Source organism: Mesoplodon mirus (genome assembly GCF_964341445.2).
Source record: "Mesoplodon mirus genome assembly, chromosome: 14".
Lineage (NCBI taxonomy): Eukaryota > Metazoa > Chordata > Mammalia > Artiodactyla > Ziphiidae > Mesoplodon > Mesoplodon mirus.
This window is the reverse complement of record NC_138990.1, coordinates 84,256,807-84,272,337: the sequence shown is the minus strand read 5'-3', so window position 1 is coordinate 84,272,337 and position 15,531 is coordinate 84,256,807. Positions and strand designations below refer to the sequence as shown.

The following is a 15,531-nucleotide window of genomic DNA, read 5'->3' as shown; positions in this document are numbered from 1 at the left end:
CTTGCCCTTATTGTGTAAATGAGAAAACTGAGGCTGAGAGAAGTGAGGCGACTTGCCCGGAGCCCCAGAGCCCATAAGTGGTGGAGCTGGGGTTCAGTCCCATCAATTCCAACCCCGAAACCCATGTTCTCAGCTGTTGACCCTGAGGGCATTCTGTCTCAGCCTCACAGAGTTCCCCTCAAATAGCTCTTATTTCCAGGAAAGGTGTTGGCACCTTCCCCCTGCAGGTAAACCTTCCTCCAGAGGAAGGTCAGGGTCATTCCTACACTCGTTACCCTCAGCACAGACTCTCAATGAATCCTTCCTGTGGGCTGAGGGCAGGGTCTGCAGAATCAGCGGAGACCCTGCTGCAGTGTGGGAAAGCTGACCATCTGTGGGGAGGCGTGGCCACGTGAGCCTTTACCGCCTCTTTACCCCAGTTTCCCCGCTGGATCTTGGCGGCCCAGGGGTGGTATTCAGCCCAGAGGCACGTTTCATACCATGGTAGATGAGTCTGCCTTGTGCTTTGGTTGTTGTAATTAGCTGTCCACATTTTGGAAGTCAGGTTTTACATCTCCAGGCAGACACCCAGCTTCTCTGGAACACAGCCTGCCCCCCCACCCCGCAGTTCCCCAGTTTCCACCTCTTCCTGCTGGTCCCCAACACTGAAGCCAAAGTCGGTCCCCAGTCATTCCTTTTGCCTGCTCTGTTCTGCTCACGCCAGCCTGCTTTGCTCACTTCTGCCGCCACATGAGCTTGTAAGCTCAGTGAGGGCAGGGCCACGCCTTATACTTTTTTGTATTTACAGTACATAGAAGAATGTTCTAATTCATTCATCCCCACCAGACCAAAAACTGTGAGTCCACGCAGAGAAAGCAAAACATGCTGTCCCCGCTCTTAGAACTACCCCAGCTTTAGGGAGCTGACACCCTCATCCTTGTCAATAAAACTGACATACCTTGAAGTTAAGGCCGTGTCAGTCACGGCCTTACAGGAAAACCCACAGGGGCCCAAGATTATAGTCCGAAAAGAGGGAGCTCTTTCTAAAATACTGTCATTCTTAAGCTTTGTTTTCCATAAGAACAATAGTCCTTAGGTTTCCAGAGAACTAAAATGACATCTCACACTAAAATATGAGATAAGGAAAAAAAGTTAAAACAAATAACTAGTCAGAAATCACCAAAGGTAGTGAACATTATCCTGAAACATTTATGCTTCAGATGAACCCTAGATTGTATCTTTGGTCTCCCTTTAATAAATCCCTGCTAGGAGCCAACCACCTCAGAAAACAAATAGGGAAAGAATTTCCAAAGGTAGTAAGTAAAACCATAGAAATGCAAGGTTAGGACTCAAACACCGTTTTTTGCCCCGAGGCAGATTCTGCAAACCTTTGGTCTGCTGCCTGCAGAAACCTTCAAACAAAGGAAAACAGTTGAAGGAAGCCACCCAGGTGACAGGTTTTCAGGGTTCCTGTGTTGGCAGCCAGTGACAACTCATCGAAGTGTCTCACCTATCCAAAAAATGCCCCTCGGTGACTGAACTCCCTGACTTTCCCACAGCAAAGTGTGAAAGCACATTGCTGTCAGCCAAGGAAAACATTCCACCTGGCTCTGGCCACAGTACATTCCAGTGGGATCTGAACAGAGTCAAACACCCAGAGGGGTGACCGCCTTTAGTGCGCAAGCAGATTGCCTGTGTGACCAAGAACACGCCTCCCGAGAGATCAGGATTGGGAGTGGTTTTCTTGTTGGTGCTTGAGCCACTTTATGTAGATCTACTGTTGTCTCAGTAACCAGCAGGTGGTGGGGTGTAGGGGTAAGACGTTAAGACATCACGCACCCACAAGTCTGGAGAACGCGCACGCCCTCTCTCTACCCCCAGCGGAAGCAGGTACTGAGGGTCACACACCAGGCAGCATAACGCAGCAGTTAAAGGCATGGATTTGGACGTCAGACAGATCTGAATGACTTAGCACCGTTAAGCCTCAGTTTCTTTGTGTATAAAATGGAAAGATTAGTACTTCTCAGGATTGCAATGAGGACCCAGTGACCATGATGCATGCAGGGTTTTTGCTGTCCAAGACACGAGCCACTAACCATGGGTGGCTATTTAATTTATTTAATTAATTAAAATTTTGTTTTCACAGAAGTAGAGCCACGGAGGTAGGAAAGAAACTTATGGTTACCAGGGGATACGAGGGAGAGGGATAAATTGGTAGATTGGGATTGACATACACTCACTACTCGATATATAAAATAGATAAGAACCTGCTGTATAGCACAGGGAACTCTACTCAATAGTCTGTAATGGCCTATATGGGAAAAGACTCTAAAAAAAAGAGTGGATATATGTATATGTATAACTGATTCACTTTGCTGTACACCTGAAACTAACACATCATTGTAAATCAACTATACTCCAATAAAATTTTTTTTTCAGTCTCACTAGCCACATTTCAAGTACTCAGTACCTCTAGGCAGCTAGTGGCTACTGTATTAGCACATATACAGACACTATTTCCATCATCGCAGAAAGTTCTTCTTAAATTTATTTTTTCATTGAAGTATAGTTGGTTTACAGTGTTGTGTTAATTTCTGCTGTACAGCAAGGTGACTCAGATACACATATATATATATATTCTTTTTTATATTCTTTTCCATTATGGTTTATCCCCGGATACTGACTACAGTTCCCTATGCTATACAGTAGGACCTTGTTGTTTATTCTATGTGTAATAGTTTGCATCTACTAACCCCAAACTCCCAATCCATCTGTCCCCCACTCCCCATCCCCCTTGGCAATAGACAAGTCTGTTCTCTATGTCTGTGAGTCTGTTTCTGTTTCATAGATAGGTTCATTTGTGCCATATTTTAGATTCCATATATAAGTGATGTCGTATGATATTGCCTTCTCTTTCTAACTTACTTCACTTGGTGTGATAATCTCTAGTTGCATCCATGTTGCTGCAAATGGCTTCTTTTGTTCTTTTTTTATGGCTGAGTAGTATCCCATTGTATATATGTACCACATCTTTATCCATTCATCTGTCGAATCATCACGGAAAGTTCTATTAGCACATTAGAGAATATTGAAGCCCAGTTCCTAGCAGAGCATAAGAACAGCCACCATCAGCACGATCACCATTGTGAACAGCACATTGTTGCCATCACCACAGCTGAAGGATCCAAGTCCTGCTGAAGAAGCAGTGAAAGTTGGGCAGACCATGGAACCCAGAGCTGTACGATGAGGAAGCCCCTACTCCCTCCAGCCCACTCCTCCCAAGCGCCCCAAGCAGAGAGGTTCTAGGACTTGGTAAATCCAGTTCTTGAAGCCAAAAATGGGTAAACCCAATACAGGTGTCCTGCGACTCAGTGTCCCTACTCCCACCCCAGCCCTATGGATTTTCTCCATGTTAAAGGCAAGTTGGTATAAACGTTTTTCTAAAACCATGGTCCCTGGCCCTTGGTCACCTTGGTCCTTGGCCCCCATATTAAAAACTTTATCTCGGGGCCTGTGCCAAAAGGCGTGGCTAAAAATCAGAGCACTAGCCTCCTGCCAGAGAGAACACCATTGTTTATGAAGACAGTGTCTCTCAAGAGCCTTGAAAATGCTCCCATTCTTTTATTTACATCTTTGGCACTCGTACAGCCCTTCCTCTGTGTCAGGCATTTCACAAGATGTTAACTCATTTAATGCTCATAACTCTCTGAGGTACGTTTTATTACTATCACGTTTTAAGGACGCAGAATGAGCGCCACAGAGAGGTTGAGTAACTTGCTCAAGATCACACAGGCATTACGCGGGGAATGGGATTCAAACGAATGACAGTTTGGCTCCACAGTCTGTACCATGTTGTGCCCACTTGCGGGATCCTGTCCTGAGGAAGTAATCTCAAATGCAAACAAAATGTGTACACAAAGATAATCCCCTGGCATTGTTTATGATATCAAAATTGGATACAGCCTAAACGGTAAGGGTTCAGTGAAGCAACTCGTGTATAAATTACTTTGCAACCATTTTAAACAACTTCTGCAGTTTGCTAATGACAGAGTAAAATGGTGAAGAGATGTTAAATGAGAAATGGATGCAAAATCGTATTTTTTAAAAACCTTAACTATGTTAAAAACTACATAGAAGTAGTCCAGAAGAACTCCTTGTCAATCAGACTGCCAGTAGGGTGTGCAACAATGTGGACTTTTCTTTGTCTTTCTGTTCTATTATATTGTGATGTATGTTCTTTCCAATTTGCTTAGAAACATTCTTTCTCTAGTTGGAGAACATTTTCCTTAAGGAAAAAAAACACACTTATAAGAGCACAGCTCTACATACATTATCCTATTTCTTTAAAATTTTAAAAGGCACTGTGAACCAGGTACAAAAGGGACTTAGGGGAAAAACTGAGCAACTGGACAGGACTAGAAGGTCTGAAGACCCTCAGCAGAGGAGAGAGAAAGGCATATCACTGATCATTTAATTCTTGTTAAAATGAGGAGGCCTAAGCCACAAAGTTTGCTCCTAAGAAAAGCACCAAAGCAACCTCCAAACTGAATCAGTAACAAAGATGAGAAGGTCTCAGGGACTCGCCTGGCTGGAGCCCATTGCCTTTCATCTTCAGCCACGGTGGCTCCTGCAGCTCAGACAAGCTCCTTGCCCCTCCTGTGCTACACTCTTTCCTTTCTTTCTTCAGTACTTCTTTCTTTTTTATTCTTATCTGGGGGAAACAGCTTACATGTGATTCCAGAGCCTCATTTTCAGAATTATGAAGACAGAATCAGCATTCCAGAGTCCTGTGTTTGACGATATCCACTCTCGACAGATAAAATTGAATGGTCAAATGTTATAAGAAAATGTTCAGGCTTACACATGTGCCATTCCCCTTCGTGATAGAAAAAATCCTATTTTGCTCAGACTCCTTTCTTAAACAGAGGTGCTGCATCTCCCATTTCTCCTGCACCTGAATGAGAGGGCCCACTGTACAGCTCCCACCCTGGGGAAATGCCCAGAGAGAGACGGGCAAGAGAGGAAGGAGAAGGGGGAGGGGCAGATTTTGAATTGTTGGTTCTTGATTCTGTGTCCTTAAATGACCTTCTACCTCAGTGGTTCTCAGGCCTGGTCACACATTAGAGTCACTTGGGTGCCCAGACCAATTGGATGGGCATCTCCAAGGGTATGACCATGGCCCCGGCAGTCTCCAAAGCTTCCCAGGTGATTCTAATGTACAGCCAGGTGGGAAGCAGTGCCTACCTGAGGTAGAGACAGCAGCTGAGTCAAGCGTGATTCATTTGTGACCAGGTGAGGTGACTTTTCCCCTCGTTGTGTGACTTATGCTAAATTAATTGTGTAATTAAGTCTAATATTAGTAGAAGCTTGGGAAATTTTTTTTAAATGTATGTCACCAAACCTTTTCTTGCTCCCCCGCTAGTAAGGAGCAACTGAGAAGCATCCCTGTATTACAGTCGACTGGGGAGAAGAAAGGACCTCCCTCCACCCTAAGGCCAGAAAGTCTAAATTGTGTTCTCAACTTTGACTACCCATTGGAATCATCTGGGAGCTTTAAAAATGCTGATGCCCAGGCCTTACTCCCAGGGATTCTGATTTAGTTGGCCTGGGCTGTGGCCTGGACATCAGGATTTTTTCAAGCTCCCCAGGCCATTCCAATGGGCAGCCAGAGTTGATTTCACTGGTAAACCTTCACGGTGGCTTTCAACTCGGGCTTCATCAGAATACCTTCGGCCTTTTCTTTAAGACACCCGGGTCCCATTTTCAGAGAGATTTTGATCTGGGAGGCCCTGGGAGAAGCTCAAGTATCTGGACCACAGGCTGTTCTGCCTCCCAGTTGCAGTTGGGCTGCTTGGTGCTAAGACTTGCTCTTCTTGGAGCTCACCTAGGCCATGACCTGGAGTCTCGTGTATTAGGCAGCAACCCAGGAGCTCCCCATGCCTCACTGGGGAAGTTTTCATTCAGAAGCAAGCTGAGCTCCCTAACTCAATGAGACTGGGGTTTGAGTGTTTACAGCTGTGACACTAAGGGGACAGAGGCATTCTTTTTGGCATGAAGACTTTCCTAATGGGAAAGACCTCTGCCGGGGCAGTACTGAGGCCAGGCTGGTTGTAAAGGGCCCAGAACACACATGGCAGGAAGAACATGGAAAGTCAGCAAAATGTGACCCAGCCTAGAGGGTTATCTTCCCTAGTGAGTTAAGACGGCACCGTTTGGGGGCATCTTTGCAACTTGCTACACCCACAGCAGGAAGACCTCTTTATGGGGCAATCAGCCACCCCTCTTCCTTTTTGCTGTGCAGTTTGTGAGTTTGCCATTGAATCACTATCCCAGAGTAGTATCTTCTGGATTAATTTGCATTACCCGAGAAAGATCTCCTTCACAGTTGAGATCCTTAGGTTTTTAACTCCCGAATCTGCCCGCCCCCATCTGTAAAACAAGGTAAACAGCAGCCCAGACCTCACATGCAGTAGTCATTGTTGGGATTAACAGATAGTTCATGTAGGGGTTTAGCGTAGCCTTCGTTGATAAGGTAATGTAATTAGCACTAAGCTCCCACTATTTTATTTAAATGGGATTTCTTAGAGTCCCCAGCATTGATTTGTTAATTCATGGGGTTTCCAGAACAAAGCAGTTGAGGAGGTGTTAGAATCCTCCTCTCCCAGGGCCTGCAGGTTAGAGTAGGAACATCTCTAGCTGGGTGAAATTGCCTCCTGGGATGCTCTTCCTATAGCCTGGACCTTTCACGAATAGCTGTGCAAATCCTCATCACACTACCCTTCCCTAGGAGGAAGCAGACTAACACCCAGCTACAGAGAAGTCTCATTGGCTTGACTGCAACTCCTGGTTAGACACCTAACAATCAATCCCAAAGCCCAGGCTCCCCAACCCTCTTCTGTTCTATGGTTCACCAGAGATTTTGTAGAGCTAGGTCTTGCCTGCAGGAGCCTGGAGGCTGGCCTAAAGTGAGGCTGGTGGGAGAGGCAGTCAGAGAGGTGGGCATAGTCCTAAGGGCCTTCAGAGAAGGAGAGGCTAGGGAGATCCATAGAAAGAGCTATGGAAAATGGATAGATGGATGACTGGGCAAATGAATGAGTGAGTCTTTAAATTATATCTTCTTGGAGAATGTGGTCTTTGAGATGGAGTTTGAGGAAGAAAGTGAGGAATAATATTCCAGGCAGAGAAGGTGGCAGGAGCTGAGATGGGCAAGGGGAAGGTAGTCATTCATTCATTCATTCATTCACAGGCCAACATTTCCTGAGTGCCTATGTGCTAGGCACTAGTTTAGTTGACATTGGGGGTGGGGGGACTTCTTGGGTTGGCTGAAACTTAGGTGACTGGAGATAAAGTAGAGGGGGTGGATTAGGGTCCTGCAGATAAGGAGTGTTGGATACCAAATGGAGTAAGCCCGCAACCCAGGTGGGAGCCATCCGGGTGCAGGGTGAATATTCAGGATGGGTTGGAGGAGGGACCCTGTGCAGGATTCACTGTAGACACCCACAGCTTCAGTTTGTGTATCACCTGTGCCTATTGCTTATCGCCTCTCAGTCTCAAGTTCAGTCCACCGTCAGCTTCCCCCCTAGTGGGAAGGGGCCAGCGCCTTGTTTTCTCCCCAGCCTACAGGCTGAGCTGTTCCCTGAATTTGCCCTCAAAATGATTTTGTTATTAAGACCAAACAAAAGCAAACTTGCCCCTGTTTCCTAGCCCCCAGTCATCGCCCTCCTAGCCAAAGTCTGTGAGAGTCTGTGTTCTTATTCACACGTCTGTGGTCCAGATCCTTTTTCAAACAACGTCTTCTTGCCAGAGCTCCTGCATCTTCCTCCTCTCTGGAGCCTGCTCTCTCCTCCTCGGGTCTGTAGAGAACTCTGCATGGCATTTTCCATCCCGGTTGGCCCTCCCCAGCTTCCTTACTAACTGAAGACTGCAAACCCTTTGCACCCTTGTTGAACCTAAAACCTCAAATCTCCTTTACACTTTCAAGATTGGAGGCTAAACCAAAAGCCAGATTTAATCAAGAGCTGAATCTGCGGCATTCTCATCACAATCCCCAGATAGTATGCAGGGGCAGCAGCCCTGCTGAGTGAGCAAGAACCCGGACCCTGGGGTCAGCAGACCTGGGAATGGATTTCTCTCTCTTCCCTGGCAGGGTGGGCACAGGCAAGTGACTTGACTTTTCTGTGCAAAGACTAAATGAGAAAACATGTGTCAAATATCAACTAACCTCTAACAGAAAAGCAAGTTCAGACAAAAGAATTCAAACTAAAGAATATCTTTAAAGGAGGTACGTAACAGTTGGGCTTTGGGATAAAGAACACCAATGAGAGACTTTTCCATTAAGCAGCATTAAAGACAGAAGCTATATGTTCTGGTATCCCAGGTTGTAGCCTTAATTAAGCAGCCATTTTTGCAGTATCTCCTGTTTGCCATAACCTTAAACCCATACAGTACCTGAAAATGATTCAATTTGTGCTAGCATTGAGCAAAACCTGTACTCCAGGAAAACGCACTATATTTGTCCTGTGACTCCTTCTGGCATGTGGGGTCTGGCAGCCCGGGAGCCCAGGTTTAAGGGAATCACAAATGCAACGCCCCTGGGGCTGGCCCTGCACGAGAGCAGGCATACCAGGACCCTTAATCCCCCTTCATTTTCCTTGCCTTTCCAAAGCCTTTTAATCTAAAAGTGAAGGTGACAGTCTGGCTATTTCATCAAAAGGTAGACTCTTAAAAAAAATGTTTAACTATCATTGTCCTGTCCGAAGGGTGGTGGGGAGGGACAAAAACCTTTAAATCCAGTGTGACGTTTGGTGCAAGACTGCCCCTCAAGGAAGTCCCCTGTGGGAAGGAAGCTATTCCACCTGAGAAGGCAGTGGTGATCAAACATTTTTATTACAATAAAAAAGTCACCCCAGACAAAGGGACCTGTGTGTAAGCTAAGTGTCTTCTACTGAGAAGAATCATATGCTTGGCGGGAAAAAAAAGGGGGGCCTGCATCAGAAAATGACCATCGCTTCCTTATGCCTAGAACATGTCCTGAGAAATCACCATGCAAGAACCCCTTGTGGCCCCAGCCAGAATCTGGGTGGGGGGAGTTTTAGCATAGGTGAGGGCTACGTGGAAGAAGCAGCTTCAGCCGTCAGCTCTTAGGAGGAGGCCGCTACGGAAATGACTGATGCCAAAGAGTCTCTGAATAGTAGCAATACAAGTAATACCATCCCCTTGTGTTGGTATTGCCCCTTACAGGCTACTTGCATGTTCATAAACATGCATCGTTTTGTGCCCTTACTAATCCTCTAGCGGAGAGAGGCCAGCTGTGATTACCAGATAGTGGTGCTGGCCTCTAGTCCAGTACACGCCCCACCTGGTAGATGTCTGCAGAACTAATTAAACTTGATGAAGAAGATAAAAAAGCAAACCACAGTCTTTGTCTCCTGCTGGTTTAGCATGCTGTCTTTCTCTCATCACTAGGAATTCTGAGTACACACATTTAGTTTAAAAATAACCTGGATTTTTATGAACTGCCAAAATGAGCTCCGTGTCTTGGACACACTTGCCGCCCTCCTCACTCCCCCGGGATTTGGCACGGTTACCGTAATAACGAAGTGCCTCAGCAGCACCTTCCCCTCAGATGATAAGCTGGTGAGTTATCCCTTGTTCTCCAAACAAGAGGAGCCTGTGTAGGGGAGTAGGAGAAATTCTGCTGATGCCTTTGCCTCCAATAGCAAAGGCTGGAGGGGCCCCTTTGGGCTTTTCCCCTCCGGCCCAGCCTTCCTGGGGAGTGGGGAGAATGCGACTTCTGCCTGGAGAGCACGCTGATGTTCCTGTCTTCCTCAGCTGCCACTCTGGGTACGTCGGTGCACGCTGTGAACACGCGGACCTCCTGGCCGTGGTGGCCGCCAGCCAGAAGAAGCAGGCCATTACCGCCTTGGTGGTGGTCTCCATCGTGGCCCTGACCATCCTCATCATCACGTGTGTGCTGATACAGTGAGTCTTTGCTACCCCTGAGGCCGGGACCCCCACCTGCAGGCCCTCCCGGGGCCATAACAGGGCCACCACGACAGTTTACTGCTGTGATGTCTGATTAGTGTTAGCAAAGCAAAGAGGAACTTTGGTGACAGCCAAGTTGTGTGAAAGGCACACATCCTGGCAGGTCTGCAGCACACATCCTGGGAGGTGCCCCATTGGAAGCAGAGCCAAAGGTGCTCTCTCTCTGCTGTGGGCTTGGAGCCTTCACCATCATCATGGGGATGTGCGGGGGTTCCAGAGGGAACTAGAAACGGCTCCCAGCCTCCCGTGGGCAGTAGCGGCCTCGCTTCCTCTCCACAGAAGGCACTTCGCGAATCGTAAAGCCACTGTTGCTGTTATGACAGGCCTCCCCCTTTCTCTACTTCTCTGCCCTCTTCCTCCTCCTCCGAAACTCAGTCTCTGCCTGGCATCTTCCAGGAAGCCTTCCTGAGCCCTAGACCAACCGAGCCCTTTTCCCGGTGTTTCTTAGCCTCCTTTGCTTGCCCATATCTCCCGACTGGACTGCTCTTCAAAGGGAGAGGCCCTAGGGCTGTATTTCCAACACCTGGCCAGATTTATTCCCTGGAAATATCTGGAGACCTCTAAGTCACAGAGCAAGCCCTCAGAGTATGCTACCTAATTGGACACACACAAGAAATCGACAGACTGGCCAAAGGCTGCGGTTAGCTCAGCGTAGAGTAGCTCATGGTGGAAACAGTAAGTAGACAGGCCCCTCTAGCCAGGCCTGGAGGAAGCAGTGCGTGTTCCCGCAGGAAGCCAGGCTTGAGCCCTCTGGGGTTGCCTGGGTTTTGGACAGATAAATAAGAGTCTCTGTCCCGTTTGTTTATTGGCTGTTGCTGTTGGAGCATCTAAAGCACACACTCCTGGTTCTGGGAATGAATGGGGTGCCCCTAGAGCCCCAGCTTGTTGACAGTAGCCGCAGCCCACTCACATCCTCCTGGATCAAGCCAGTGTTAAGGGTGAGGAATGAGGTCTCAGCTGGGCTGTTCTACTCCCATGTGTCTTGGGAAAACATGTTTGCAGGTTGGGGCATAGCTCAGGTTCTGCTACTTGTGAAGACCCCCTGGGGAAGCAGGAGCAACCTAATGACCACTAGCCTCGATTCTCATGGCCGGCTGGCTATGTGGGGGCGCCCATCACTCCCACAGTCCTGTTTCTGTGGCCAGGAGTGTCCCAGAGCCGTAGGAACAAGACTCGGTGCCCATGTGGGCCTCCCCAGGGGGAGGGAAAAGCTCATTTTGCCATATTATCTGAAGACAGAAACAACCCAGGGTACCTGGGCAGCCTCTCTGATTCCCAGGGAGGAATCCCCAGGGAGGCGGCCATCCCATCTCTCCTCTGTCCTTTCCAAGCCCATCCTTGCCAGAGATCAAGTTCAGAATCCCTGAGAGACCAAGCCCCTGCCAGACTGCTGGTTGCCGGGGCACGGGGTCCCTCCTGAGTGGCAGAGTTGGTTGGGACCAGCTCATCCCATGCCAGAGGGACCTAGAGGCCTTGATCTCACTGCCCTGGGCCATTCCTGTCTGGGTAGTGACGGAGGCAAGCCCTCCTGGCTAGGTGACAGCAAGACAGCAGTCACTGATAGATCTGGAGTCAAGGCCTAGGTCCCTCTCGCATGGGGTGAGCTGGTCCCAACCCGGACTCTGTGGCTCAGGAGGGACCCAGGCCCGGGAGATTGCTCTGGCCACCCCTGGCAGAATCAGCTTGGGCAGAAATGTCCCAGGGTCCCTTCTCAGCTCTGCTGCCCAAAGACTCAGGGGTTCTAGTAACCCTCCTGGGGCAGTGCGAGAGAGAGGAGCTGGGGTGGGGATCATGAAATGTCACCAGGCTCCAACAGGGAAGCACAGCAACAGGCTTGTTTCCTCATCTGTTTCCAGGCTCATGTCAGCCAGGAGACCCCTCCCAGCCCCAGACACTGGATGTATAGGTTACATATACCTTAGGGTTAGAATGAGTGGAAACAGTCCTCCATGCTATCCCAAGGGAAACAACCATCAGTGTCTGTAGGTAATTAATGTCTTAGTGCTTTCTTTTCTGCCCTTCTCTTGGGTTCTCTGGTTCCTTTTTTGTGCTAACTCTGCAGACTGTTCATTCCTGCCCACAGAGGGAGGCCGGAGCATTCATGGTCCTGATGCTTTAGGACTCCGGGTTTTGGGTTCACTGAGAGGATGAGTTTGCCACGACTAGAGAATGTTAGTCCTCAGAAAAAGATTCGAAGCCACGGAGATGCATGATTTATTCTTCCATTCCTTCCGTGGGTCCATTGCAGCCCACCCACAGTCCCAGCTTTTCTGCTGGCAATTCCTGATGGATGACCCCATCCCTAGCCCTCCCAGCCCTGGCTAGCCTGAAGTGGTGGCTTTGGCCCAGTCCTGACAGCGGTTCTGAGACTGCTCCAGCATTTCTGGAGTTACCCAACTGCTGCTTTATGGAGCAAGCAGCCAGTGGGGGACCGGTCCCCTCTATCAGCTGGAGCCAGGTACCTGCCTGCCAGGTTACCCTGCCAGCCCAGAGCAGAGCAGCCGAATGAGGCTGGTCCTCTGGGGTGGCCAACAGGTCCTCTCGCAGGTGGCCAGCTCCTGCCCCAAAGGCCACCACCCTGCAAAGCCCTCAGCCCCCTGCTGTGTCTCTCCCTCCGGACACCCCATGGGAAGGCTGGGTTAGAGCCCAGAGCTGCCCAGCAGGCTCCTCGGGCAGATGCTGCGCCAGCTGGGCACCCCTGCCAGGCTTCTGCCAAGACCGTGTTCTCTGCACCTTTGCAGCTGCTGCCAGGTCCGAAAACACTGTGAATGGTGCCGGGCCCTCATCTGCCGGCACGAGAAGCCCAGTGCCCTCCTGAAGGGAAGGACTGCTTGCTGCCACTCAGAAACAGGTAAAAGGGCTGCCTCAAGGAAAGGCCTTTTTCCCTCGGGAGACACTACTGGGTAGAGAAAAGGACCACCTTCTCCAGGTCAGGGCAGAAGTTCTTAGAGGATGAAGCAGAAAGAAGGGAGAAAAAGAAGAGGATATTCATCCTACCGAGTCAGGTTTAGTTTATTCTAATGTGTGTTTTACTCAGAAGGGAGCTCTTTTATCCTTACTGGTGACTGTGTGACCTTTAACAAGTAACTTAACCTCTCTGAGCCTTGGTTTTCTTGTTAAAAAGATGTTGTGCAAATTGAATAAGTACTGATATAAAGTACCTAGTGTGTCACAGACTGTAGACATTCAACAGATGTTCATTCTCTTTCCCTTGAGAAATCATCTCCCCTTTCCCCTCTGTGAAATGAGAGATTTGGCCTGTAGAAGGTCTTGAAGGACTCTAAACTCTTAGAATCCTGTGATCTTCATTCAGTTTACCATTGTTGCTTGAATATTTTCTCCAACATCCACAAAAAAGATTGGACATCTGGATATGAGGCCAAACTCACATCTCAGGAACCCTCATCCGAGCATCCCTTGCTCAGGGCTCCTTGAGTCAAATAGCAAATATATCCAGACAGGCTCTGAAAAGTCTCACATGAACAAGTTTCTGGAACACTGGGTTGACCCACAAAGCCTGTCAGAAACTTAGAGTTCCTTTTTAGGAAGTAGTGGATCAGGAGACAATCACCCCAGACTCGTCCACCTGGGGGTGTCCTTCTCTAGTAAACAGTCAGCATTCCAGACGAGATTGGGCGCGTTCAGAGTGGTATGGCTGTAGCACAGTCAGCATTCCAGAAGCTCACGGTTGCATGGAGAAGACAGGAAGAAAAGCGCCTGGGAAGCTGGAATGCTGCCATGTTCATTAGGCCTCCTGGTGATCTGACCTGGAGGGAACTGAAGGCCCTGGAGCGCCGTTCACTTGGTCTTCATTTCAAGAGCCATGGTAATTGTGCATGAGCAGCTCTTTTGATTTAGGAAGGTGCTGATTCATTAATTCTCACGATAGCCTTAAGGAGGAGGGTGTGGGTAAACTGAGTCTGCCAAAGGCCTGCATGGGTGCCTCCCTGAGTCCCTGGGGGAGCTAGGATGAGACCCAAGTCCTCTGAAGGCCCCACTCACATCTCCACTACCTCAGGGGACCATCCATTGAGCTAATGAAGATAAATATTTTTGTTTTGTCTTTTAGCACCAATAGGAAAACTGTATGCCTTTTAAAGAAAATTTGTAGTAGATTTTGTGCAATCGGTCTGCACCTCGGCAGAGTCATTTAGGATAGAGTAAATTTCTTGTTAATGTCACTTCTTCCCTACCCACATTTGAGAGAATGTTAGCTTTGAACCTGGGGATGGATCTGGCCTTCCAGAGATGGCCACCAAGGCTGACGCCCCTCTCCTTGAGTTGACAGGTACCTTCCCACCTCCAGAGGAACCATGGGAGGGGCCAGAGCAGGAAGATGTCCAGGCTGGGCTGGACTCAGGAGCTCCTGGGGAATGGGTACACGCTGCCTCCCCGTGACAGGCACAGAGGATACCCTCAGGGCCCACCCATTGAGCAACAAGGGGGTCCATTCTTATATAGCCTCGGGGGAAGCCATTCTGCTGCCAGAGCCCTGACCAGCTCATGAGCTGCCCACTAAGCCACCCCTGATGAGGGAACTGGCCGCAGACGAGGTTGAATCACCTCCAGTTGAATGAAGGCCCTCATGACAGCGCACATCCCCATTCTCTTGTTTCCTTTGGCGCCAAAAGCGCAGTTTCAGGAGCTTCTGCCCCTGAGGTTGAACCAGCAGAAGGTGGACTTGTCCGCCCAAAAGAACCTGGTGACTTTGGCTGGTGCATCCCCAAGTTTCTGTCCGAAGCCAGTTTTCCCAGCCTGGCTGGGGTCTGGCCTGCAGAGCTTAACCTGTTTTTCCTTCTTTCCAGTGGTCTGAAGAGCCCAGAGGAGGAGTTCTGCCAAATGGCCTGTGGCAGCCTGAGAAAGAAAGAGCTTCTTGAGGATGGCACGGCGAGGGCTGCCTGGGACGGGCCAGCAGACCTTTCCTACTCTGCCTGCCCTCGCCTGTGTGGGCTTTTTGTCTTTTGTGGGCCTTCATTCAAAACTCTGTCCACAACTCTGTCTGCTTGGGGTTATCCAGTGTGACCTGGAGAAGAAATAAGTGGACCACAGTCTAAAGACTGGTCAGAAATGAACGGCATGGGGTGGACCTCCTGTTTACCTAATGAGGTGTGTGCGTTGGCATATGCGTCCAGGTGTGTGTAGGTGTGTTCTGCCAGTCACGGATGCCAGGCTGTGCTTTTTTTAATGGGCCCATCTCCCCACAACAGTCTCCATCCTGCCTGACACTGGAGATTCCTATAGTTGTTACCGTTTTTTTCTTACCGCTTATGGGGGAAGAAGGTGGACAAAGGCATAACTGCTTTTTGCTACGTGAAGACACCAGTGTAAGAGGAGCCATGTCTGTCCTCTGTCCACAAAACCCTCAACCAGCCCGATATCTTCCACAGACACATGATGTTGAAGACCTTCCCGAGCTGTTGCCACCCTCAGAGATAACTTCTTATTTATTAGATGGACGATGGTGTTATTTTTAATCTCAAGTCAATGTAAAAAGCACAAAACCCTTTC

At 48.8% G+C, this 15,531-nt stretch overlaps 1 protein-coding gene across 1 annotated transcript in view; it reads left to right on the top strand.

Annotated features, from left to right (window-relative positions):
- The window catches only part of TGFA (transforming growth factor alpha), a 103,885-nt gene extending 89,038 nt beyond the window's left edge, over nt 1-14,847 (top strand). The window contains exons 4-6 of the mRNA XM_082641934.1: nt 9,811-9,960; nt 12,765-12,874; nt 14,829-14,847. Coding sequence (XP_082498060.1) covers nt 9,811-9,960; nt 12,765-12,874; nt 14,829-14,836 — 268 coding nt within the window. The 3' untranslated portion in view covers nt 14,837-14,847. The remainder of the gene's footprint in view (nt 1-9,810; nt 9,961-12,764; nt 12,875-14,828) is intronic.
- The last annotated feature ends 684 nt before the right edge of the window (nt 14,848-15,531 follow it).